We start from the raw sequence: 27,514 nt of genomic DNA, 5'->3' as shown, positions 1-27,514 counted from the left end.
GGGGCGGGGCGGAGCTCTCCACCAGCCTTACCCCGGTCCTGCTACTGCGCATGGCACGTTGCGTACCTCCCCCAGCCCCAGCAACCGGCCTGGCGGCGCGGCCCTAAACTAAGGAGGCGGAGCTGAGACGGGGTCGGAACTGCTTGCTAACTCCAGGACCAGGTACCGGGCTGGCGGGGCCGCCTGGTGCGCTCCAGGGACCAGTCCCTTCTCGCCCTGACGCCGATTCCATCTCCTCAGGGGCGGGCCTTCGTCAGATCGGCCATCCCGCCCCCCCCCCCCCCGCCCTGCACGGGTCCCTTTTCACCCCGTCCTTCTCGATTCCCGTAGTGAGGGGCTGCAGCCTGAGAGCAGAATAGGCTTGGGCCTGCCCGGGAGACGCCGGAGCGGAGTTGCGGGCGAGAGAGGCGACCGCCTGCTTTCCGTATCCATCTTTCCCCCTGACTCCTAGGCGGGGAACCTGGGGCCCAGGTGTCAGTTTGCCCTGCCCAAAGAGGCGGCCGATCCTGTGCTCACCCCCCTTCCCCCATCCCACAACCCCAATTCCCATCTATCCCAGGCTGGACAGGCAGCGAATCAAACCTTCTTAAGGAGAGAGATTTAGGTGACTCCCTGAATCAGCAAAAACAAAGAGCTTCTAATTGTTTTGTTTTTCAAGAATGTTTCAGTGCCCACAGTAGATTTGGGGTGGAGATGGGCGGTGGGGGTAGGGAAGTGAGCGCGAGAGAAGGGGCGTGGTTAAATAAAATTGTTCAAGTTTCCAGGAAATGGGGGACTAATTTTTCTGCCCAGCCTTCTGTTAAGATAACCTAGCATATTCTAACTCGACTTTCTCCGAAGAGGAAAAGCCGTTCGAACTGGTCCTTTTCTTACTGTGTAATACCTGTTGAAGTAGAACCGTATTCCAGTATGTATTTGAGGCATTAGGACAGTCCTTCGTTGACTGATTCATACTGTCTAAAGACACCCAAGACTGTTTATTGTTTCTGAGAATTGAAGAAACCGAGTCTCATCTGGTTACCTGCCTTAGGCCAGGAACCTGTTCAGCTATTAGTTACAGTGCTGAACTTAACTCTGTTCCCCCACCTTTCAACCAGGTTTCTGAGAATATCGTGACTCAAATGCAATGTTTGTAGTTGTAACCCCAGACATGGAAGAAGTTTAGAAAAACAGTGACAAGAACAGGGGAAAAGGAAAAAAAAAAATAATAAAGCAAGGTAAACGAATTCTTGACTCTTCTATTTGGCGTCTGGTCAGCAGCATTGTCAAATCAGGCGATGTCTTCTCAGTCAGTCATCATTGTATCTTTGCAAACACAGTCTTGACACTTCTCCCTGGACTTATCTGTAATCACGGGTTTCTAGAGCACAGGCTTTGGAACAGATCTGACTGGTCCTCTACCAGTTGCCTGTGTCATTCAGGGCATTTAACCTCTCTGAGCTTTAAGTTCCTGATCTGTAAAATGAGGAAGATAGTACTCATAGTGAGCTGAGCTCTGTGAAGCATTTAGCACAGATCCTTGCACATAGTAAGTTCACCATAAGTGCTTGCTGCTTTTATTATTTTTGCTATTAACAATTTAACAGATACGGGAGTGCCCATTTTATGTGTTGGGCACAGCAGCCCCTGGGAATGCAATAGTGAATAAGATGCGCTGGCAATTAACATTGTGGTATGTGTAAGGGTTGAATACAGAGGCTGAACACCTGACGGGGGAGGGAATAGTAATCAGGGAGGACTTCTGTAGCACAGGGTACCTGAGATGAGTAAGTAGTAAGGAACGACAGGTCAAAGTTAACCAGGTTGGGGGAATGAAAGTGGTCCAGGAGGGGAAGCAGAATCTTTAAAGTTTTTCCTTTAGACTTCATTTCCTACCTGCCTTCAAGCATGATGTCCTAAATATGGACCTATCCCAAGGCTTGCTTCCCAGCCTTCTGCTTTTTTCTCCCCATTTTCTCCTTCAGTGCATTTGTCACTTGTAGAGCTTTGGCTGCTAACTCCCAGGTCTACATAGCCATCTCTAACGTCTCTCTTACTTTTCTTTCTTTTTTTTTAAATTTTTTTAAAAGATTTTATTTATTTATTTGACAGAGAGATAGAGAGTACAAGTAGGCAGAAAGAGAGGGAGAGGGGGAAACAGGCTCTCCGCTGAGCAGGAAGCCCGATGCGGGGCTCGATCCCAGGACCCTGGGATCATGACCTGAGCTGAAGGCAGCCACTTAACTGACTGAGCCACCCAGGCGCCTCCAGTCTTACTTTTCTAACTGCTCTATCTTCTCACTATAGATAGATAGATAGACAGATAGATAGATAGATAAACTATTTTCTCCACCTCAACATGATTTAAAAACTCGAACTCGGGGCGCCTGGGTGGCTCAGTTGGTTAAGGGACTGCCTTCGGCTCAGGTCATGATCCTGGAGTCCCTGGATCGAGTCCCGCATCGGGCTTCCTGCTCGGCAGGGAGTCTGCTTCTCCCTCTGACCCTCCCCTCTCTCATGTGCTCTCTCTCAAATAAATAAATAAAATCTTTAAAAAAAAATAAAATAAAATAAAAAAATAAAAACTCGAACTCATCTTCCCACCAGAACCACTTCCACCTCTGAGTTTCCTGTTTTGTCGCTGACACTATTCTTTCCCAGTTACTTGGGCACAAAAAAAAATCAGAGTCATCAGAGTTGTCCATGAGTAGAATGGGTTCCGTGATAAGGTAGTGAGTCTCTGGCCAGGGAAGTTTTCAAGCAGAGGCTAAATAACCTTACATCCGGGAGTTTGTAAAAGCTGTTCCTCCGAAGGGTGGAGGATGGGCTAGATGACTTATGGTGTCCTTACTAACTAAATATAATTTCTTTATTTTTTCTTCATCCCCTATCCATCTATTTCTTAGCATTCCTTTTGCTACAAGCTCTTATCACCCCAAATATGGTCCACTATAGTTGTGTTCTAACTAACATTCCTTTCTCTGGGGATTTTTCACCTCCCATTCTCCCATCCATTTGCAGATTAATATTCCTTAGAATATTTCTTAGAACAAGGCTTCTCAAACATTAGTCTGTACGACGGGCCACAGATCAGCAGCATGACCGTCATGTGGGAGTTCGTTGGAAGTACCAGGCCCCACTCCAGATCTTCTAAATCAAAATCTGCACTTTTAACAAGATCCTCAGATTATTTGAATGCACAATAAAGTTTGAGAGACACGATCTTAAGACCACTGTTTTGTGTTTGTCACCTTTCTGTTTAAAACCTACAGTGGTGTCCCACTGCCTGGTGAGGAGAATCCATACTCTAGCATGCACATGAGGCCTCTTCATTGTTCTCATCTATCTGGAGCTGTGCTTCTATAACTGGTTATGCAAAATGCTAACGTACTCCTCGGTATATTTGGTCAGTCAGTCAGTCAACATTATTGAGTGCCTGCTATGTGATAGGCACTATTCTAGAAACTGGAAGATACGTGTGTGGACAAAACAAAGTAAGTGCTAAAAATGAGCAGCTAATACCATTTCATGCTTGGAATTCCCATTTTCAAGTCCTATTTGACACTGAGGCCCCGCCCCTTCAATAAAACTATCCAGATCTGTCCCAGCTTATAGTAATTGTCTTTCCCTTTGCTGAACACCATAAGGACTTGCCCGTTTCTACTTGTGCATTCCCCAGACCTGCTGAATTAAAAATTTTTGAAGGTGGGAGTTTGAGCATCCATAGGTTTTTATAACTACGTGAGTTAATTTTTTTTAAAGATTTTATTATTTATTTATTTGAGAGAGAGAGAGAAACAGCATGAGAGGGGAGAGGGACAGAGGGAGAAGCAGGCTCCCCGCTGAGCCGGGAGCCCCATGTGGAGCTCGATCCCAGGATTCCGGGATCACGACCTGAGCCGAAGGCAGTCGCTTAACCAACTGAGCCACCCAGGCACCCTACATGAGTTAATTTGAAACACATCCTGGTTTGGGAACCCATGTTCAGATAATTAATGAAGCTGTTAGTGTGGTAGCCTAGGACCAGTTCTTAGGTTTGTTATATTAATTTATATGGTGTTTGGGGATTGACTTTATTTTCTATTTCCAGTATTTTTCCAGAGCGTAGACAGTTCCTTCTGCAGATAAAAATCATCTTTTAATCTACATTAATATTCTGTTTTCTGTTGTAGACTACACATGGATATGGACGCTGCTTCCTCTTAAATTTCTTTTGCACGATGCTTTGTGTTTAATGTTATTAAATAATGTGCACTCTAATAATCTTTTTTTTAAAAAAATTCAGATAATATTTTTACTATTTCATGCCAGGATAAATGATTCTCAACATGGTGATGATCTTCTATAAGGTCTTCTTTTTTTTTTTTTTTTTTTTTTTTTTTTTTTTTTTTTTTTAAAGATTTTATTTATTTGAGAGAGAGAGTATGAGAGGGGGGAGGGTCAGAGGGAGAAGCAGACCCCCTGCCGAGCGGGGAGCCCGATGCGGGACTCGATCCCGGGACTCCAGGATCATGACCTGAGCCGAAGGCAGTCGCTCAACCAACTGAGCCACCCAGGCGCCCTTCTATAAGGTCTTCTATAAGAAGATTAGGATAGGGGGCGCCTGGGTGGCTCAGTCGTTGGGCGTCTGCCTTCGGCTTGGGTCGTGATCCCGGGGTCCTGGGATCAAGCCCCACATCGGGCTCCCCGCTCCACAGAGGGCCTGCTTCTCCCTCTCCCATTCCCCCTGCTTGTGTTCTCTCTCTCACTGTATGTATCTCTGTCAAATGAATAAATAAAATCTTTAAAAATAAATAAATAAATAAATAAATAAATAAATAAATAAGATTAGGATGGGGTGAGGATAAATGCAATTTGATAAAAATCTATAGATGATTTTGAAGGGCCTCCTCTCTCCCCTGGATTGAAAACCATTGCTTTGATTTCTCTGAAGCAGTTCTAAGGATTCCAAGAACTCCATGTATCTGATTAAGTTCCCACTCCCATTGTTATACTATATACTACCACAATCCCTCAAAGGAAATGTGGCAGGCATTTTTTCTAGATTCTTCAAAAGTGTTTCTGATTATTTGTTTTACTTTTAAAGTCATTTTGTTGAGATATAATTTATATATATATATAAAATGTTTCATACACACACACACACACACACACACACACACACACACACACACTGTTCTCTCCCAACTTGTTTATTTTCTTAGTGGTGTCTTTCGAAGGCAGAAGTTTTTAATTTTCATAAAGTTTAATTTATCATATTTTTCTTTTTTATTTCATGCTCTTGACATTCTTTTTTTTTAATTTTTACTTATCCCAACATCATGAAGATTTTCTCCTCTGTTTTATTTAGTAGTTTTAACTTTTTCTTTAGTTCTATGATCCATTTCAAGTTAATTTTTGTGTATCATGTAAGGTAAGGGTGAAAGTTCATTTTTTCTAAATAGATACTAATTTGTATCTAGATTACAGATACACCCCCATGGAATTACTCTGGCCCCTCTCTTGAAAATTAATTGACCATACATACATGGATCTATTTCTGGATTCTCTATTCCATTTCATTGATCCATTTGTCTATCCTAGAGCAAAGTATACTGTTTTGATTACTGTAACATTAAAGTAAGTCTGGAAATCAAGTAATGTAAGTCTTCTAACTTTGTTCTTTTTCAAAATCATTTTGGCTATTTCAGGTCCCTTGTATTTCCATATAAATTTTAAAGTCAGCTTATCAATTTCTTTTTAAAAGTCCGCTGGGATTTTGATTGGGATTGCACTGAATCTATAGATCAATTTGGAGGGAGTTGACATCTTCACTTCAGTGAGTCTTCCAATCTATGAACATAGCATGTCTCTTATTTAGCTTATCTTTAATACCTCTTAGCAATGTTTTATAATTTTAAACATACAGTTTTAAAAAACATACAATTTTTAAAAAATTATTCCTAATTATTTTATGTTTTTGTTGGTATGGTAGATAGTTTCATTTTTTAAAATTTCATTTTCTAATTATTCATTGCTAGTACATAGAAATACAATTGGATTTTGTAATTGACCTTCTTTCTAAATTCATTTTTTTAGGTCTAATGATTTTTTTTGTAGAATACTTAGAATTTTCTACATACCCAATCATGTTGTCTATGAATAAAGAGTTTTACACCTTCTTTTCCAATCTGTATGCCTTTTGTTCCTTTTTTCCCTTTTTGCATTGGCCAAGACCACTAGTACAATGATGAACAGAAGTGATAAGAGCAGACATTCTTGTTTTGCTTCTATTCTTATAGGAAACTCACTAATTCCTTTTGTTACTAAGTATGATGTTAGCTATACATTTTTCATAATATCTTTTTTTATTTTATTGTTATTTTTAAAGATTTTATTTTTTTATTATTTGAGAGAGAGAGGGTGAGTCGGGGGAGGAGCAGAGGGAGAGGGATAAGCAGTGAGTGCAGAGCCTGACACGGGACTTGATCCACCCTGAGCCGAAATCAAGAGTCTGATGCCCAACTGACTGAGCCACCCAGGCACCCCCTTCATACATATCTTTTACCAAGTTGACTTGGTAAATTCTCTTTCTTTCCTATTCCTATTTGACTTATTCCTAATTGACTGAGAGGTTTTTTAAAATCATGAATTGATATTGAATTTTTTCAGATGCCTTTTCTCTATCTATTGAGATGATTGTATTTTTTTTCTTGTTCACTCAGTTACTCTGGTAAAATTACATTTTTTTTTTTTTTTTTTTTTTTAGATTTTATTTATTTGACAGAGAGAGTGAGCGAGCACAAGCAGGGGGAGCAGCAGGCAGAGGGAGAGGGAGAAGCAGGCTCCCCGCTGAGCAGGGAGCCCGATGCGGGACTCGATCCCGGGACTTCAGGATCATGACCTGAGCTGAAGGCAGTTCCTTAACCAACTGAGTCACCCAGGCGCCCCGATTCTTTTTTTTTTTTTTTTTAAGTAAGTTCTAACGCCCAGCATGGAGCTGGAACTCATGACCGTGAGATCAAAAGTCACATGCTCTACCTACTGAGTTCATTTTTTTTTTCTGCCCACACCACTGTTTTTTTAACTCCTTAAAATTGGTTGTTTTTTATTTGCAAACAACTTTGGACAAAAACAGTATGGTATACATTGATTCATTTTTTAGTGTTAAAACAGTCTTTAGTTCCTGAGATAAACCCCACTTGGTCATGATGCATTATGCTTTTAGCCATTCTAGATATAATTTTTTTTTAAAGATTTTATTTATCTATTTGAGAGAGAGAGAGATCACAGAGACAGAGGCAGAGGGAGAGGGAAAAGCAGGCCCGCTGCCAAGCAGAGAGCTTGTGGGGCTCGATCCCAGGACCCTGAAATCATGACCTGAGCTGAAAGTAGATGCCCAACTGACTGAGCCACCCTGGCGCCCATCTAGATATAATTTTTAACTATAAATTAAGCAAACATAAAACAAAATCAGGATGATACAAAAAAGATACATTTGAGAAATGGCAAAAGCTCTTGGAAGTGTGTAACCAAAATTGAAAAATTAGTAGAAGGGTTAGAAAATAAAATTGAAGAAATCTCTTGGAGAGTTGTAAAATAGGAGTGAAACAAGTACAAATTAATTCTAGATAATTCTAGAAGTATGTCTTTATTAGGAATTTTATAACATGAAAACAGAAAAAGTGGAGGAGACAAAATTATCAAGGAAATAATACAAGAATATTTCCCAGAATTGGAAGATCCAAATTTCCACACTAAAAAGGCTAAGGTAGGGAAGCCTGGCTGGCTCAGTCGGTAGAATATGCAACTCTTGATCTCAGGGTCGTGAGTTTGAGCCCCACGTTGGGTGTAGAGATTACATAAAAAAACAAAATCTTAAAAAAAAAAAAAAAAAAAGGCTAAGTGCAACTGGCCTAGAAAGCAACTAGTCCGGATTGCAGCAGGGGATGGAAGGCCTTGGAAAGGCAATCTCTAGGAAAAAATCGGAATGAATGAGTTCGAATGTATGGTAAAAGATACTGACTGATAAGACAAATAGCAAAGATGGAAACTTGGAAAAAGTTGGTAATAGCTATGTGGGAAACCAAACAAGTAAAAAAAGTTTGAGTCCATTATCAACTCTAGGAAAACAAATGGCGTACAAGAAAACAGACGTGGTCATCTTTGTTTGCCTCAGCTCTGAACCATGTTTCCACAGTCATAACAATGTAAATGTGGACTATTGATTTAATTAAACATTATGCCAGAATTGTGTTGGGAGAATGAAGGCAGGAAAGTAGGGTGCAGGAAGGTGATGTAGGAGAGCTTAGTCTTCATCTACCATAGTAGAAAGTTAGTAGATAAATGTCTAAAATGGATAAGTCATGGCCATATAAACATTATTTAAGAATGATAATAAAAAGCAAGATAAACAGCCAAAAGAATCGAAGGTTAATTGCTTCTGGGAAAGGATCAGTGGGGAATTGGGTCAAGAGAAATTTAAAAATTAAAGATGAAAACCATATTAATAACAAATCTGTCTTTTCTTATAGAGATTGCAGTATTTCCAAATGTACTTGGCCAGTTTTATTGTCAGTGAAAGGTTCTCTAAACCAGTCTTTAGAATCTAGAAATGTATAGGTCTGCTACAGTGCTTCGACTGGTAGACTCATAGCAAGTTTTTGTTAATCAAAAGGCATTTCTATAAAAGGAGATTTGACTAACCTGTTTCTATTTTCCTTTTAGGTTTAAATTTTTGAAATTGAAGTAGGTCTACACATTAGGAACTCATGTCTTTTCTTGTAAGTAAACCAGAGCGAATTAGGGTGAGTGTTTCTATTCTTCGGCTTTACTATTTTTATTTTCTGTAAAGTAATGTGTTTTGACAGATACTGTAGGTGGTTTTTTAATGTGATGTTCAGAATCCTGTGTAAGTGAGGCATGTAGGAAGTAAAGCAGATATGGCAACCTCCACTCCTGAGAAAAGAGCTTGCAGGCAGAGGCTGACCAGAGACACCAAATACACCCACCAGCTTGACTGGTAGAGAAGAAACGGTCGCTTGTTTTATGAATATCACTCATGCAAAATTAAATGAATCGATGTCCCTTTTCACTACAGATGTGTAATTGCTAATAAGCTGCCTATTTCCAATGTATTTTCAATGAGTTTGTGTTTTTTAAAAATCAGTATCAAATTGTCATTATTGGAACACTTTTTCTAAGTATAATCATAGGTTTTAATTAAAGACTTTTTGAACATGAATAATGTTATTACACCTGAAAACTTTACCAGCTAAAGTGACCTCAAGAACAAATGCTGGATTTAGCTTCTTTATAAGCTTCCATGACTTCTTAAAAGAGCACTGTATTTTATTTATTATCAAGTATTTATTTCTAAATGCAGTAGTAATTATTTGAAAATTCTGTAACAAGGAAGAAGTACTATATGACACATGAACATACCACTTTCTTTAAATATTAAAGCATATGTTATATTTTGTGATACAGCACATATTTTTTTTATACCAAGTTTTTTATTTTGGGTGTTCTTTTTTTTAATTTAGAAAAAAATTGATAGAAGACAGAAAATGATGTTATAGTTCCAATTCATAACCAATATTATGCAGCTTATTTCTGAATATTACTTAACACTCTTTTTTCTTGTGTTTGTGTATATAAGAATAATTTATACTGGAAAGAGTAGACTTCACTGTTAAGTAAGAGGAAAAACAGACTCTCTCCTTAGCCTGAACTCTGCCTGGTGGAAAGAATGCCCCCAAGCCAAACTCGAACACTAGTCCTTAAGTGAAATTCAATCTTGATTCCATTACTTTTACATACGAGCTTCTTTTCTGTGTCAGCCTCGCCTGATTCACGTGAAACCAGACCACTGATCAGTATTAAGGAAATCCAATACTCATTTGAAATAGGATAGTAAAGTGAACCATGATTGGTGAAGTTAGTGTAGTCCTTGTAAACCTGGTAGAAAATATAAGTGGTGATGTCTTTAGGAATCCTAGTGGATGAAAGAATATGCAGCTATTTTCTTTTACAAACAGAGGCTTGTGAAAAACTGTTTCATCTCTATTTTCCGTATTATGAATTCCAGTAGCATTTTTCACATTGGCATTCATGATCCAAAGCATCTGTAATAGATAGCCATTGATTGAGTGAGTCAGATGGAACCAGAAGGTAGTTTTATGTATAGGAAAGATAAAAAACCTTCTTCATTATTAGGGCCAGTACTATGTTTCTCATCTGTCTGTCAAATTTAAGAATTGTTTAACAAATTAGGCAAAAAAGAATAGAGAAAGGAATTAACCTATTGTTTTCAGTTGATTTAAATCCAGGATTCTTTTTAAAATTGTTCCATAAAAATGCATCTTAACCGTACTGCATGATTCTGTTTTTGTAGTTTATTTGTCTAATGGCTGATAGCTAATTTTTTGTGGCTTGGAAGAAATACTAATTCTCTTTGGGGTTTTCCTTTTTAGCGGTGGGTCTCGGAAAAGTTCATTGTTGAGGGCTTAAGAGATTTGGAGCTATTTGGAGGTAAGTACAGTATGGCATTTAGCCATCACTTCAGGGTAAATGTCACTACTCTTGTTGACTAAATCAATTTCTAGAAATTAGCAATTGTAAGGACAAGTGTAAACAAGAGTTGTTCTATTTGTTTGGCTCCATTTTGAACCCATGGTTTCCCAAAGATTGGAGGACTGACCTGGCAGTTGACCTTGGCCTGTCTTGATTGTTAGAAAGTCAGTATTTACTTAAAGGCATATTTATTTCTTCTAAGTATTCGTCCAGTTGAAAGACATATTCTTAAAGGAAAAAAAACTAAGTGTTTAAAAGCTCTAACCTTGAAATTTTTAAAAATAAAATGATTAGTCAGAACTAAGGTAGCAATGATATAAAAGTTCTGGTTTACTGATCAATCTAGTTGACTCATCTTTTCATGGTAGAAATTATGACACTTAAGAGAACCAAGGAAAAAAAATTCTGTCAGGACAAAAATACTGACTTCCTATTGTAAAATCCACATGCTGATTTTGGAAGTCGTAACCTTGCAATTTTGAGATTTAACAGGGCCTGTCATTTGCCTTTGATTCTTTTCGAATTGAGCCTTTTTGAGAACTGCGATCTTAATTTAAGGCAAAGAAAATTCTTTTCTATACAAATAATAATAGTAGAGCCCCATTCTTTGTGTCTGAATACCAAGACACTCTCTTTAGCTAAAGAAAAAAGTTATCAGATTGAGTGCGTTGGTTGACTGATCCAAACAAAATACCCTCAGATAGACTTAAGTCATTGAGAACTGAGACTTGTTAGTTACTAGGTGATACCTGTTATATTTATTTTCCTTAATGCCACTTAAAGACCTTCCAGAGGAATATTATCTGTTATGTTTTAGACAAATGAGAGTTTAGAAAAATGATGAGTTATTTTCGTTTTAGTTCTAAAGAATAAAAATTAGCTGTAGAGTAAAGGAAAAGCTAATGGAAAAAAATATACTATATTCTGGTCCTGTTCTCATTTTCTTCTCATCATTAATGGGAATACCATGGTTTAAAAGTAAACATTGGCATCGATAAAAATTGAGTTGAAGAGTCCAGTTTACAATTAATTAGTTAAAAATATTCCAGTATATGTGAATTGAATTAAGGATTTTGGTTTCAGCGTCTTGAGTGCAGGATCTCTGGAAGTCTTTTGACAATTTCCTAGTCTCTGATCTGAGGAGAGTGAAGGGATTGTTCTGTATATTGTTTACCGCTTGATGAAGTATATATTATCAAGTTTTATACAACTTGGAATTTGGCTTCTGCTCTACAAGATTGGACTTGATTTCCTTTTATCTATTCAACTTGGCTTCTTACCTTTAACAGACTGTCTTAAGCAAATGCACCTGCCATTTGTGTACCAGAAAACTAATGTCCAAAGCAAAAAAAAAATCTTGTTTTGACAAATTGAGGCTAATTTACTCTGCAGCCAGTCTCCTCTAACAATACAGTTGGATGCTCTGATTTCTAATTTAAGATACTTGGAAATGTGTGATCATTCCAATACTTTCCAGTTAAAAATCGACTTTGATGATTTTTCTCACTTTCATAGAATGATGAAAATAAAAAGTACAGATACAGAATTTGTCTGATTTAAGGGAAGAAAGTTATATCAGTTGTCCTTTGCTTTATTTGTTTTCACCTAGAGTAGCAGAGGGCCAAAAAACCCTTGCTTTATTTGTATTCAGAATAGAGTGCATGTGACTGGAGAATCTAACTGGGTAATGGTCCCACATATACATGTTGCTGTATTAAAACCTTCTTTGCCCTTTTTTTTGAAAGCCTATTTTCAAGTCCCTACACTTTCTGGGAAATAGCCAACCATCTCTATAACTTTATAATGAATGTTTTGTTCACAGTATAAGACTCTGAAACCAGCCTATTGAAAGTAATACTGTGTGCTGATGGAAAGTAAATATAAGACTAGAATTATAGCAGTTGAGTTACAGTTGCCAGAGAATGCCAGAGAATAGTAGCCATGCCATGTTTTGAAGAGCCAGAGATTCATGTTTAAAACCCCATCTATGTATAGTGTTTTGACTATGGGTCTCTATGCGTGTGTGTGTGTGTGTGTACGTGTGTGTGTTCATATGTAACCCTGCGGGCACTTTTTACCATAATGACTCTTAAGTGGTTTCCATAAAGAAATGTAGTCCTAAGTGCAATAATTGCTGTTGTGAATGTGGATGTGTCTTCTGCTAAAAAACAAAATGCCAACAATCAATTTCTCTACTCCAGAGCAGCCTCCGGGTGACACTCGGAGAAAAGTAAGTGACTTTCTAGGCTCTAGCACTATGGCTGTTGCATGGGGATGACTTCTTGTGGAAATTCGTGTTTTTGGTCGGCTTATCATTTTATGTTTCTGCTTATCTCAATGAGTTTTATTTGTAGTGTAATTCTTTCATTTGTGGAAATTCAGGTTTCACCCTGGAAAGATTTTAATGTGTACTTTGGAAGCTGAAAAAGTCTCAGGCACTTTTTGTCTCTCTCTTGAGGATTAAGGTCTCCTCCTCTTCTTGACCCACCAGTCCCCCACCACCCTCTCCAAAAAAAAAAAAGAAAGGAAGTTTCAACAATCTAAGATGTGGTTATCTTTTAGTGGCTAGTGGTACTACATTTTCCTTCCTTGGTCTATTGCTAATCAATTTCAGCCCACAGAGATCATACAGAGCTCTACCTAGATTATAGGCAGTGCCTCAAATCTCCTACCTTCAAGACAAAACCCCACATTAAAAGGTACAAAACAGAGATGCATTTTTTTTTATTGGCAAAAGTTGAAAGACTCCTGCCCTGCCTTCTAGTCTTATAGTTAATTTTACCAAAGTAAGTAACACCAGATGTGCACAGTGTACCAAGCTATTTTTGATAATGTGAATCAGTGTCTTATAAAGAGAGGGGATAAGAACCCTTTTCTAAATAGACTTCTTAGTCTTTTCCGATGATAGGCATCTGCGCCTTTTGCATGCAGCCCCACAGTTGAAGGAGGGTGATGTTGACTAGGAATTTCTCTCTGAGTGAAGCTTTGGCAGATCGAAATATGTTCCAGTCAGGAGACTAAAAAACATTCCCTGTACCATCAGTTAGATATTTCTCCTGAATAGAATGCCTGTTATATATAATTTTTATATTTTTACAGCTGCCGGTGTTATGCCAAGAGTTATCCTGTGTGAAACCTGGTTGGGGGGGGTGAATATAGCATTTCACAAATATTGTCTTTGTGTGCTCTACTGTACTTGGTCTTAAACTCTTTAAACAAAGTTATTTAATGGTCATTTCTGGCTATCAGTAGCTTATGTATTTTCCAAATGCTTCAAAATGAATAAATGCTTTTCCTGATAGGGGAAACTAAGAAGCTTTGCTAGAATTAGTTTCTCTAGACAATTTGAGATTATACATCACACTAATACAACTGTGCCATGCTGTGTTTAAAGAGAATGGACTAAACATTTCATCCTTTTCATCTGAATTTTGGCCTTTTCTAACTCTGAAACAGTATACTGAACTAACCACCTCTCTTGTGGCAATTTCAGACCCGAACTCTTCCTTTCAAAATACCGTCTTTGTTTGTTTTCCTAAATAAAGGTTGGTTTCTCTCTGAGTTCAGACCTACAGAACATCCACAAACTAGAACTTGCCCATTTTAGGATCATTGCCAGTGAGATGGGGACAGCAACCACTAGACTAGTTCATCTCATGCAATTCCCGATTGCCAAGAACTCACATTCCCAATTACCTGAAGAATTTTATTTCCTAAAACTAACACTTTTGAGTCATTTTCTATAGTCAACAAAGATAGTAGAAATATTTGCCAAGTTACTAACTAATCATACCAGTAGTTTACTACATCATTTCCTACCCAGGCTCAACAAGAGTGTGTCTTTAGTGTATAGCCTACTAGGCAGTATGTCTTCCATGCACTTGTAGCAAGGAAAAGGGATATAGGTCTTAAAAAAGTATCTATCAGTAGTTTTTCCCAAGGGAGTTATTTAAAATGCATTTAATAAGTACTTTCATTTCACAACTCCAGCTGTCCTTCATAGTCTCTTTTTCAAATAGAGAAATATTAAGGAGTTTGCCTGGAAATCAAAGGAGAGAAGACCTTCAAATATATAGTAGTTTTAGATTTGTTCTCATTGGGACTATATTGCTACCTGCTAAAAAATGCAGTACTTTCTCACAGGCAGGTACCAGATTCTGATCTATAAAGTGCCCCTAGTAACAAGGGATCTAGTGAGTGTGTCGCATGAGGGCAGGTGTTTCCAGTCTAGATCAATATGTTGAACTCTGTCTCTGGTGGAACTGGCTGGTACATGTCCCCTACTCTCCTCTTCAGCTCAAGGCAATGACAAGCTCATGAGCAGGAGACCTCAGTTTAAACTGGACCCATGCAAACCTGTTCGCATGGGTTAAGTATAGCAAGTTGGGGATGTGGGAAGGGATGAAGTCATTAGAAGTAGGCAGGGGCTGAATCACGTGGATCCTCACAGGCCAAAGTAGGGACTTAGGGTCTGCAAGCCACTCCCTGGGTTTTGTGTTAACTGATGACACCGATTTTACTGAGTAGATTAATACTTGAGAAAACAGGATCCACAGAAGAACAAGAATAGGTGCAGATGGTGAGAGGTAGGAGGTTAAGAAGATGGGACTCAAGACTAACTTAGCTTGCAGGTTGTCAGTTCTAAACACATGGTGAGTTGCCATTTCAGAGCTCCTGGTTTGGGCTTTTTGCTCACATTTTTCCCTTGGTTGTGTATCTCTCACCTGTCTGAGGTGTTTGGGATGTAGTAACCAGTATCTTAGGATTATTCTGAAGACCAGACAGTGTCAAGAAGCTATAATGGCTCTCAATGATCCTAGAGTTTGTTTTCAGAGCATTTGAAAACACAGATAACTGTAAAAACCAAAATCAAACCAACCTTAACTATTTATCGAGCTCTTCTTAGGATTCTGTTTTCTTCATTTTCTCTGTTCCGTCTTATGTGTTGAAGGAGAGTGACCGAACAGTAGGCAGCAAAGAGGGAGGAGAAGAATAGAATTCATATTAATTGAATACGTATGAGACACCAGGTAGCGCTAAGCTCTTTACATATTTCATCTCATTTAATCGTCACAACAACCCTATGAACTGGGAATTATTCCACTAATGAGATAACAGAGATCCTAGGAGTTTAGAGTGACTTTGCCCAGGGTCACAGAGCAAGTGATAGACCAGAGTTCAAGTTCTGGTCCTTCAGCCTATAGTCTTTGTATTACACCATTTGTCTTACTTAAAATAGCCTTTCCCAAATTATCTTTTCCAAAATTTAACAAAAGGTTCTCGGGATGAGTGATTTGGGAAATACTAGGTTAAACTAAGTTAAACAAGTTTCCTTACTATAAAACTTGCCAAAGCTTTTATATGCGAGCACGTCTTATGATTCTCCATGAGAGAGAAAATGTTGCATTTTCTCATTTAATTGAACATGTAAACTGTTTCTATGCGTTAACTGCCAAGATCAGTGTTCCAGAGGGCCTACTTTGGGGAAATCTTGCATTAGAACAACCCAGTAGAAAAATGGACAAGAGACACAAAGAGGCAGTTTCACCTAGGAGAAACCCACACGGCCGATAAATACATGAAAAGATGTTCAACTTCATTAGTAATCAAGGAAATGTAAAACAAACCCACAATGACATTGGCAAAAATTAAGTCTGATTAAGTGATAGAGGAAAATGGATCAATGAGAACATACATATGATGCTGGAGGGAGTGGAGATGGGTATAACCATTTTGGAAAACAATTTTGCATTAGTTTGTTAAGTTGATTGTTCATTTACTCTGTAACCTAGCAATTTAATTTCTGGGCATAAGCTTTAGAACAGCTCTTGCATATACACATCAGGAGATATCCAAATGGGTTTCTAATAGCACAGTTCATAATAGCAGAACCGAAAACAACCCAAAAAGCCCATCAACACTGGAATAGATAAACTGAGATATAGTCACGAGATGACTATTACACAACATGGGTGTATAACATGGCTAAATACAACAATATGGATGAATCTCAGAAAAATTGATTGCATTAGAAATTTGCTGACAGGGCTCTCTTTTGCTTGACGAGATTCCTCTTACTGTCATAGTAAGTAGTGCAAGAGGAAGAACCCCACGTGGTTTCTTTCCCCATTGGCAGCATGAACTCTTGAAACCAGATGTGCTTGAAACGTCAGGGACCCCCAGCAAGGCAATACCACTGTGTCAGAACATTCTCAGCTCACTCTCTTCTGGCTAGTGCCGAGGCAGGGGCCGCTCATGTGTTCACAGAGACCTTTTTCTAACTAGCGCTCAGCTTTAGGAATATAGCATATGAAATTTGAGCTGGCCTAAGGTTCTCCATTTCAGTAGGACATACATCTGAAGAAAGAGGATCCAAAGGAAAGAAAAACCTGGCCCCAAAATCATACAAATACATTTAGGTCTGGAAGAAGGAAACAGAGCCTTTTGAGCTGAAGGAAGAGCTGTTTGTCTGCCATCGATTTTGCTGGGCACTCTTCTTCTGGACCTCAAAGGCCAGAGGTCCTTTGAGGCACTCTTCTTCCGGACCTCAAAGGCCAGAGGTGTGATGCCCACATCCTAACTAGCTGGAGTCCAGCTTCATTTGCGGCAGGAAGGAGGAAACGGGTCACTTCCACCACCTGGGATGAGACCCGACGGCTCTGTTCCTTGCCTATGTGTTGGCTGGGGTTTTTGTTTTTGCTTCACTTGGAAATCAGAGAATAATTGGTCTGGGCTCTTGGTTTGCTAAAGAGAGGACTTCTTATGGCCACATTTTCCCCATAGCAAGATTCAGCATGTGACCTTTGAAATCTTGTGGTCAGGACCTTAAAATAGGACACCCCCCCCCCACTTCTCCATCCCCTTTCTCTTTTCTAAACATGGCTTTCTTCAGACATCCTTTCCCCAGATAAGAATTTCATGGTTTTTAGCAAATGAGCCAGTTGTTGGGAAGGACAAGCAAATCAACAGTCGACTGAAACTGGGCCTGTCCCCCACCCCCATTCCTAGATGGTGCTCACACTTACTGGCTCTGATATTAGAGCTGGTGACTACATTGACCATCTGGTGTTTCACATTTCTCATCGAATAGTGCTGGAACAATTTCTTTGACCCAGAGTCAGAATTTGTATGTTTAGATGCCAGTCTCCTCATGGGTCTGAATTACCACCTCCCACTCCCATCCCACACCCAGTATTCTCTTATTAACCTATTTTTCTTTTTCTTTAGACCAATGAGGCGAGCTCAGAGTCAATAGCATCCCTCTCTAAACAGGAGATCATGAGTAGCTTCCTGCCGGAGGGAGAGCGCTATGAGCTACTCACCGTCATAGGTAAAGTCCAGGGACTGCCATTCTCGGGCTCCAGGGCACCGCCACGGCATCCTCCGCACCCCCAATGCATGTGTGCCAGAGGCTGTCAGCTAGTTAGCAGGAGCCACGGTGACAAAACAGCCTTTGGTGGGTCTCCTTTGCTCTCGTCTTCCAAGTGTGGGAAAAGAGATCGTGTTACCAGGAGAGCAGCTCTTTTGCAATTTTTTCTTTTTGGCTTGTACGATTCTGATGCTGGGCCATAGTCAGTTCAAATGGTTGGCCGAGAAGGAACTGGTAGGAGACAAATCAAGAAACGTCAGCCACAAGGGTAACGGTAGTGACAGTTTTAACTTGAATCTTCTTTTTAGATCAAGTCTCTTCAAGGCAGCCTTTGTTGCTGTTGTCCTTGTTTATGGCATTCCCCTTTTCTTTTAGGCAAAGGATTTGAGGACCTGATGACCGTGAATCTAGCAAGGTACAAACCAACAGGAGAGTACGTGACGGTACGAAGGATTAACATGGAAGCTTGTTCCAATGAGATGGTGACGTTCTTGCAGGTAATGAACTGTGAATGGGGCACTGGAAGGGTGGGCTCTTAGTTGCAGTAGTAATCACCAGGCGTCTCTTACATCCGTCTTCTGAAAGCAGCTGGCAGAAAATGAAGGTGGACCAAACCAAGACGTTACAGAAGCTCATCATGAAAAGTCGTGAGCATCTGGCAGTAAGGACTCTATAAAGCTGCTCAGGCCAATTTATAGTCCCCTCTTCTCCAAAGACTGCTTTATGGCTCATTCATTCCTTTATTATTCTGAGAGGCTAAGTAACTTGCCCTTGGTCACACACGGGATTCAAACACAGGCAGTCTTGTTCCAGATTCAGGGCAGCCTGCTCTGCTGCGAAAGCCATCTGCTGGCGCTCATGGTCCTATTGGCCCAAGGTTCCCTTCTGTTGGAGAGGCAAGTAGCTGCCCTCCTGTTAAACAGGGAGAGACCACAGATCTAGTAGTTGGCCGGGGACCGGACTCTCTGTCACTGACGCAGGCTTGCACTGGGAACCCGATTCAGGGCCTGGGTCAGGGTATTTTCAGTGGCAGACATGCGGTCTCTCCCCCCTGCTTCATTCATAACGTGTCTCCGAATTCATGCTCATCTGATGGTGCTCTAATGCCCACCCATTCATGTGGTCAGAGTCTGAGGATGGAACCGAGAGTCAGTCCTGGCTTAGAAGAAAGATATCTGAGTTTATTCTAGAGCATGTTGGACTTCAGGATTCTTTTTTAAATTCTTTGGAGCGGTGGACAGGTAGAAGGTATTGCTTCTTTGGCCTTAGCTCATGTCCCAGAGGCCAGGACTCCGGAGTTTCTGTAGTTCTTTTGTCCAAATTTACTTTAAAATCCCATAGGTCTGACACTTTCCATAGCTGCTCTCTCGATCCCAGGTTGCTGGAGAAGTCCCTTCGGATATCTCGTAGTTATCGTTTGCTCTCTGGTGCTTTGTTTCCTTGTTCTATCGAATACAACACTTTCCTTTATAATAGGAAAACATTTTTTGTTTTCTTATCTTAAAGAGGAGTTCTGTGCCTTGGCCCTTGAAGTGGAGCTCAGCTCTAAGCGTATTACTTCCTAAGTCTTCAGTCAGCAGTTGGTTCTCATCGTTTCCGAGGTGGCGAGCTGGGACCCTCTAGTGTATTGTTCGCGGTTTCCCCGTGGGTGGGGAATTTTTCTTGAGGCTCTTTAAGATCGGCTGGCGGAGCCAGACTCAGGCGGAGCCAGACTCAGGCGGAAGCTGGCAGAGCAGTGCTGGCCTCCCTGTGGAGACCGCAGAGCCTGGCTTCTCTCCTCTGGCTGGCCACCGGCGTAGGCTGCTCCCAGGACTTGAGAAGAGCTTCTGGAAGTACTAGGTCCCCATGTTACTCATGCCGTCCCACGCCCTTGATTCTGACTTCCACTTACCATTGCTTTCAGGGGGAGCTTCATGTCTCTAAACTCTTCAGCCATCCCAACATCCTGCCATACCGAGCCACCTTTATTGCAGACAATGAGCTGTGGGTTGTCACATCATTCATGGCGTATGGTGAGTGGGATAGGGGTCCTGGCAGAGACATGTTCTGAGAGCGCTGTTGTCAGCCGGCTCACGTACGGTTTCCCTTCTCTGTTACCCTTCCCCTTGCCCCCACAACCGTTTTCTTCAGGTTCTGCCAAGGATCTCATCTGCACGCACTTCATGGATGGCATGAATGAGCTGGCGATTGCTTACATCCTGCAGGGGGTGCTCAAGGCCCTGGACTACATCCACCACATGGGATATGTACACAGGTGCATTCTTAGGCATAATCGCCCTTTCCAAGAGCAGGGATCTGGGCCCGTGAGCCCTCGAGGAAACAGTTGACTGAAGTTAGCAAAGTCAGAGTTTAACCCAAGGCTCGGGATTCTGTCCTTGCCTCTGACTTGGTAGAAAGAGCATTTAGTCTGCCAGTGCTGACTTTCTCTTTACTGAGTGGCTTGGTCCTGAATACTGTGTGAGAAGAACCTCTAACATGGACCTATGCACAGCCCCCTCCTTCCTTAGAGCACCCAAACTGGTGTATGTGCCCCAAAGTCTGCCCTATGCCGAGGGGCTAGGGGGAAGGCAGGTTGCTGAGTAGATGGTATCAGGAAAAGCAGCTCACAGTAGGGAAGATAATGAAACCGGACCCCTACCTAACTCCACAAACAAAGGAGCCCTTCAGATGGCCTCAATGTCCGATATAAAACTACAGACTTAGATAGAAGGAAATGTTTCTGTGACCTGAGGCATCAAAGACTGTCTAGATATTTTAGAAGCCCAAAACATAAGACAAAAAAATTGATGGATCTGACTATATCAAGATTAAAGATCTTTCTCCGATGAAGGACACCATGAACAAAATTAAGAAATGGGTGACAGCGTGCGAGATGTAAGCTTTGTCTAAAACACACAGGAGATTTGTAACAAGGAAATCCTGCGAATCAACAAGAAAAGGACAGCAAAGCAATAGAAAAAAGAGCAAAGGGTTTGAAGTTTATAAAAGGAAACACAAAGGACTAACTGTTGTATGAACAGAAGCTCAAAGCTAACAATAATCAGAAAAGCAAATTAAAACAGGAGGACGTCACCCTGTACACCTGAGACGGGTGTAATGTGGAGGCTGGATGAGGCCCAGTGTGGCGAGGAGGTGGGGTCTCCTGTCCGCACAGCGGAAGATGGCCTGACACGGCCAGGGTCACTCGGGACTGGGACCATCACTGCCACTCTGGGTGGACACCCCAAAGAAGCCCTCACACAGACCCCTCCGGGGGTATATGTGGGAGTCATCGTTCACATTCATGGGGGTTAGAGGCAGTGTTAGTGGGAGAGTGGATGAGTAAAAGTGATAGAGCCCACCCCAGCGTACAGGTGGCAGTTAGGAGCAAAGGTTGGTTGTATGCAGGTGGCAACACAGATGGATCTTAGAAAGAGCACCGAGAGGTGAAGCAAGAATGGGAGGCATAACACAGCACCGTCAGGTAAACTGAAAATATATGCATACAAAACCATGCTACACTTTACAAGAATACCTACAAACAAAAAGTACAGATTAAAAGCATAGATGGTAGGGGGAGCAGTGGTCTGTGAGCATAAAAGAGAACTTTAACAAAATGTAAGTAAGCTTTAAAATCTGTTGATAAGTAAATTGGGTCATGCTGTTTTCTCTTTTCTCATACATGTGGTATAGGTATAAAAATGTGTGTTTATGTATAAATGGCATGAACATACACATGTGTAAAACACACATCCAGACGCTGCCAGGGAGAGAGCTGACTGGAGCTAGTATGTGACGATCAAGGTTTGTGGCATGAGGGGCTCCTGCTGCCCCATGACACCCTCTCTCCACCCCCACCCCCTCCCAGGAGTGTCAAAGCCAGCCACATTCTGATCTCCTCTGATGGCAAGGTCTACCTGTCTGGTTTACGCAGCAACCTCAGCATGATCAGTCACGGGCAGCGGCAGCGTGTGGTCCACGACTTTCCCAAGTACAGTGTCAAGGTTCTGCCTTGGCTCAGCCCGGAGGTCCTGCAGCAGGTCGGTGGACTGAGTCCCGAGGAGCCCCCATCCCTCACCAACTCAGTTTCCCAGGGGAGCCTTTGGGAATTTCCTGGGATGGGGGTGCTTCGCTTGAGTGGAGTAAGGGGTTCCACCTGTTGGCAGGTGGGCCTGGGGGGCCTCTCAGCGTGGGTGTTAGGGGCCCATTGCAGATGGTGTTGTTCCCCTCTCTGGGGTCCCAAACTGGACCTAATGCTATTTCAATTCCCTTCAGAGACCTTCCCATCTTATAGGAAGAGTGAGCATTCTGGAAATATTTGGTGCTTTCCACATCCCTCCACTAAGCAGGAGAGTGGGGCCCCACCCTTCTTCCTGCTTGTTACATAGCATCAAACATTCCTTCCTTTAAAATACCAGCTACTCTTCGGTAGTACAGGCAAGGAAAGTGGGCCGGATTGGAGACAGGCATTCTGTTCTCTCCCTGGATATCGCCCCGTGACCTTCTCTTCTAAGAACAACCAAGACTACAAATGGAGTGATCTGTGGCTTTTTTTCTCCTGACTTAGAATCTTCAGGGTTACGATGCCAAGTCTGACATCTACAGTGTGGGCATCACAGCCTGTGAGCTGGCCAATGGCCATGTCCCCTTTAAGGATATGCCTGCCACCCAGGTGAGCCTGCAGCCTGGTTTCCTTCTTGCCTGCCCACCGCATGCCTTCCCCTGCTGTGGGAGGGGATCCCAGGGGAGGAGAGCCCAGGAGCAGGCCCACTGCTCACTGCTGTAGGGCCTGAAGCAGGAGTGCAAATGGAGGCCCACATGCCGTGTGTCTGTTTAGACGTATAAATCAAGTTAACACATTTTTATAAATTTGTAAAATATATTCTATCCTCCTACCTTGATAAATATACCTGGAAGGCCCGTTTCTAATTTATAGTTCTCAGACTTCTCAGGTTCTGTGCTACCACATTCTGGCCGATACCTTTGGAACCTCTGTCTATAAGTTCCAGTTCTTTTCATGCCCCTTACAACAGGAGTGCCCTTTGGCCACTCCTTGGCACACACAGCCAGTGGCATAGTGTGCCTTTGGGAGACAGACCAGGGAAGAGGCTTATCCAGGCCTTATCAAGTCCAGGAAGCAGACTTGGGATATTTGGTCAAGGATTACCTGAGTCCTAAGTAGCTGGAGCATGATCTAGAACTGGGAGGGGGTTGGGGCAGGCTCTGAGCGAGCCTCTCCCTTGAACCTACAGATTGCCCTACAGGAAGAGGGGAAGGTAGAGAATGGCCAGAGGGGAGCTCTGTAGAGCAGAGGGGCCAGGGAGTCTTCTGGGAGGAGGTGGCATTTGAGCCTCGAAGGCAAATAGGAATTAACTGTGTGAAGAATGGGAAGTAGAAGGAAACTCTCAGGCAGAGGGAACAGCATGTGCAAAGACCCAGAGTCAAGAAAGGGTAAGATCTGGGGAATGGCGATAGTTACAAATAGCTGAAGTACAGGTGCTTCCAGGGGGCTGCTGGGTGATGTGGCTGGAGAAGGAAGCCAGGGCAGATCCTGAAGGACTTTGTGTGCCACACCAGGGCATTTGGTTCGTGGCCCAAAGCATGTGGAGAACTGCTGACAGCTTTTGAGCCCAGGAGCGACAGCCTCAGACACATTATTGTAGAAAGATCACTACAGCAGCTGGATTAGACCTAACAGACTAGGTAGGAGGGTATGGAAACCTACGTAAGGAAGCTAGAAAAATCTAAGGCCGTCACAGAAAGGAGCTCAGGAAAAGTGAAAGGCTACGTGAGGTGAACGAGAGGTACGGATCCAGAAACAGCACGGTTCAGTAGCACTTTCTGGGATCGTGGGAATTCCTTTTCTGTGCTGCCCAGTATGGTGGCCACTGGCCACCTGCGGTTGTTGAGCACTTACAGTGTGGCCAGTGAGACCGAGAAACTGCATTGTAAGCCAAATCTAAATTCCCTTAAGTATAAACAGCTACACGGGATTGGGGGCTGCCGTATTAGGCAGCACAGCGCTAGAGAGCCTTCCAGGTTTCTGGCTTGGAAGCTCACGAGGACAGCCGTAAGGACAGCAATCCCCAAGGTGGGGCTAGTTTGGCACACGTGGAGTCCGAGGACTTCGGCCCAGCCGCCGAGCTGAGCCTGCCCCCGGGCACGTTGCTGCCGTATGACCCGCCACAGCAAGAGCCCAGGGCAGGGCGGGGCGGGCACCACATGCCGCGCCCCTTTGGACCCACCTGGGCACCACAAACTGGGGCCGGGCTCCAAAGAAAGTGACCTGATGGCCGCCTTCACCCTAGGGAGAGGGCTCTATGGTTACAAGGATGTGATGATGTCTTATAAACGGGAGAGGAGACGGGGAGCCCCTTCCTTGGTGGCCATGGTTGGGGTGCATTTTCGCAGGCCCTCTCCTCTGCACGTTGGCCTAGCTAGGGTATCACTGCCGAGCCAGTGGCCCGCGCTGCTTTGAAAAATTAGACTTATCCCACTTCTCTTTTCTCTACTCCCCCCAAACTACTTTTGTATTTTGGGAAAAGTGTATTTGTAAAGAAACTCTATAGACCTCCCAGTGGGCCCCCCTCCAGCCCAGGTCCCGGCTCTGTCCTCCCCAGATGCTGCTGGAGAAGCTGAACGGCACGGTGCCCTGCCTGCTGGACACCAGCACCATCCCCGCCGAGGAGCTGACCATGAGCACCTCGCGCTCAGCAGCCAACCCTGGCCTGAGCGAGAGCCTGGCCGCCAGCACCCCCAGGACCTCCAATGGCGACTCGCCATCCCACCCCTATTACCGCACCTTTTCCCCTCACTTCCACCACTTTGTGGAGCAGTGCCTTCAGCGGAACCCAGACGTCAGGTATTTCCTCTGGGCTGGGAGCGGGCTTTCAGGGGAGCGTGGGGGGCTGGGGGGCCGAAGGCCGAGTTTGAGAGGATGCATCTGTCCTGTAAAGGGCTGGGTTCCTGGAGGAGTCCCGACCCCTGTGGCCAGAGGGATCAGCACAAGGGTTTGCTAAGAAGCCAGCCTGGGTAGCTCTGGCTGTCGTTTTTGGGGGGTGCTGAGGGAAGAAGTAGAGGATGCTTGAGGATAAGGTATAAGCCGCAGGCTTTGGAAAGTCTGGGGCACAGGGGTGATGGTGGTCTCTCTTCCCCTTTCTCTACAGACCAAGTGCCAGCACCCTTCTGAACCATTCTTTCTTCAAGCAGGTAACACAGCACTTTCCCGAGGCTCCCTGGGTTGGTTGGTTTTTCTTGCCTGTGCTTCTAACTACCCTGCACCTCCTTAGCCGCAGGGTCCTCTTCCCTTTGAATCCGAGAAACGGCCATGTTTCTGAAGCCCCTTAAAGGCGCTGCTCCTTCCTCTCATAAAGGTTTTTGGCTCTAACAGGCCAACTGTCAGGCGGCCACTTGCCCCACGGTGTCCTGTGACCCAGAGCAACGGGCTCCACCCCCAACTGTCTCTCCTCCCTCAGATCAAGCGACGCGCCTCAGAGGCTTTGCCTGAGTTACTTCGCCCTGTCACCCCCATCACCAATTTTGAGGGCAGCCAGCCTCAGGATCCCAGTGGAATCTTCGGCCTGGTAACAAACCTGGAAGAGCTAGAGGTGGACGACTGGGAGTTCTGAGCCTCTGAAGGATGTGCACGTTCTCTGTCCTGGGACACGTGAACCCCGGGGGCCCTTCCTGAGGGCTGGCCACATTCCCACCCTCCTGGGTGCAGATTGGGTAGAAAGGACATTTCTGCCACGAGAGTTGGCCGCTTACTCACTGGGAGAGAAATTCCTGGAGAGAAACCTTCTTTACTGCTCCAGGACTTCGAGACACAAGGGAATCCCAGCAACCAGTGATCAGAGGCCAGGAAGCTGACATTCCATCCTGGGAGCTCAGGCGACCTCTTCAGAAGGAAGAGATGCTGTTCTGGCCCTGGAGGGCTGAAGGCCAAGCCCAGGGTTTGACTCTTCAACCCAGGGGACTGTGTGACTTCCTCTTTTCACTCTTGCTGTCCTACCAGGCTGTTCCATTCTCTTCCTCTGCTCTCAGATCCTATAGGTCCATGGAGGGGCAAGCAATAAGCAACCTGCCCCCCACCCTAGTCCCCAGACCTCGCCCTAATAATTGAAGGGAAGGGCATTTTTTTGTTAAGCACCAGGTTAAGGCTGGGGCAGTCCCTCCTTATCCCTCTCATTGCTTGGACCTCAACACCTAAAACCTTCCCATAGTTCATCTGTGTGGTTCATCCCTTTCCCACCAAGAATCTATCTTACTGCCTCCTGCCGGCCACCTTGAGGCTTTCTCCAAGGCCACAATGTGTTGCCTAGCCTGAGGACTTAAGTCCTTATGCCGCTTTAGTTTCATTGCCAGAACAAATTAAAATTTTTGGAGAATCCATTGGAGAGTGTCATTACTATGTGCTGGCCATACAGGCTCAGACAAGAGTCACCCAGCCCCATGTTCTGCCATCCCGAGTGCATGCGGAAGCCTGGCCATGACCGCTTTTGTTAGAGAGCCCCACAACACACATAATAGATCTGTCTCCTCACCATCCAAAAACGTGAGACTATTCATTTTAGCCTGTGGCCATCAATCAAACCACTTTGGGGCTGGAAAGGTCTAGGTGCTGAAGACTAGCCCTTCGGCAGGACAACTTCCGGGCCACCAGGAGTCCGGGGAGAAGAGGCTCATCTTTGGCAGGAAAGGAGATGGAGGCTTTTCTTCTGTAACATGACTTGTGGTATCTCCTTACCCCTGGAACTGACACCCAAAGATCAGGTAACCTAAGAACCAGACCTGTCCCCTCTCTCTCATCCTGGCTGGCGGCCAGCGAGGCTGGGCAAGGGGGTGACTCTGACTTGGGTCTCCATGGTGCTTCCCAGCCTGCATGGGCACCAGCCTGGCACCGTCCCCCCTGCCGGTCCCTCAGCGGGGAGGCCCTCCTTCTCTGGCTCAGGCACTAAACGTGTCAGATTAAGGAAGTGCCCCTCCCTCTTCCCTGAAGCTGCTCTGAACCCTCAGAGGCTCTCACTTTCCCTTCCCTCTGAAATTTTAACACCAGTTTAAAAATGAAAAATAAAAACCCTCTTCCTTTGGGCAGTCACAGGGGATGAGGTGAAGGGAATGGACACCCGCTGCGGGGCAGAGTGGGGAGGCCAGGTCATCTTTGTTTCCAACCCCCCTCCTTACCCTGCCCAGCTCATCTTTTCTTTAAACCTCAAGTTCCCTTTTCTCAACACCATGGTCAGTCTGTTTTCTTTCCTTCTGAACTGCTTTCGTCACCTTGCTGTCCATTCATCCTCCGCGCCCAAGCTGCTGCTGCTGGGGGTGCTGCCCGTAGTTGCCCCCGCAGGGCCATCCTGGGCAGGGGAGGGGGCCTCTGGGCGCAGGGGGCCAGACAGTCGTCCTGCAGGCTGTTCCTCGGGTGGGGGAGGGCCACACCTTCTTGCATCACTGCAGCCGCCTTGCAGAATCTGGTGACGGCTGTGCACACTGCCAGGAAAGATGCACAGGGACAGTTTCAGAAGTGACACACACACACACACACACAGAAAGTTTCAGGAGTGACACACACAGTGACACACACCACACACACACACACACACAGTGACACACACACACACACCCTCCCCCCCCCCC

At 43.7% G+C, this 27,514-nt stretch overlaps 1 protein-coding gene across 3 annotated transcripts; it reads left to right on the top strand.

Annotated features, from left to right (window-relative positions):
- The first annotated feature begins 58 nt into the window (after positions 1-58).
- STRADA (STE20 related adaptor alpha) lies at positions 59-26,434 on the top strand. 3 transcript variants are annotated; one of them, XM_021678406.1, is made up of 13 exons: positions 59-162; positions 8,686-8,765; positions 10,434-10,491; positions 12,735-12,763; positions 17,761-17,863; positions 18,278-18,399; positions 19,806-19,914; positions 20,033-20,156; positions 21,750-21,921; positions 22,449-22,553; positions 24,502-24,743; positions 25,048-25,090; positions 25,357-26,434. In XM_021678406.1, exons 2-13 carry the CDS (start codon positions 8,730-8,732, stop codon positions 25,507-25,509), a joined length of 1,296 nt encoding a protein of 431 aa, XP_021534081.1. In that variant the 5' UTR covers positions 59-162; positions 8,686-8,729; the 3' UTR covers positions 25,510-26,434. The 3 variants fall into 3 exon arrangements, with proteins under 3 accessions (XP_021534081.1, XP_044777809.1, XP_021534080.1); XM_044921874.1 differs by lacking the exons at positions 59-162; positions 10,434-10,491; positions 12,735-12,763 and having other exon boundaries at positions 8,730-8,741; XM_021678405.2 differs by lacking the exons at positions 59-162; positions 8,686-8,765; positions 12,735-12,763 and having other exon boundaries at positions 10,430-10,491.
- Positions 26,435-27,514: the final 1,080 nt, after the last annotated feature.

Source organism: Neomonachus schauinslandi, chromosome 15 (genome assembly GCF_002201575.2).
Source record: "Neomonachus schauinslandi chromosome 15, ASM220157v2, whole genome shotgun sequence".
In the NCBI taxonomy this organism is placed as follows: domain Eukaryota; kingdom Metazoa; phylum Chordata; class Mammalia; order Carnivora; family Phocidae; genus Neomonachus; species Neomonachus schauinslandi.
The sequence above is the reverse complement of the archived record's forward strand: the minus strand, read 5'-3'. Positions and strand labels throughout refer to the sequence as shown.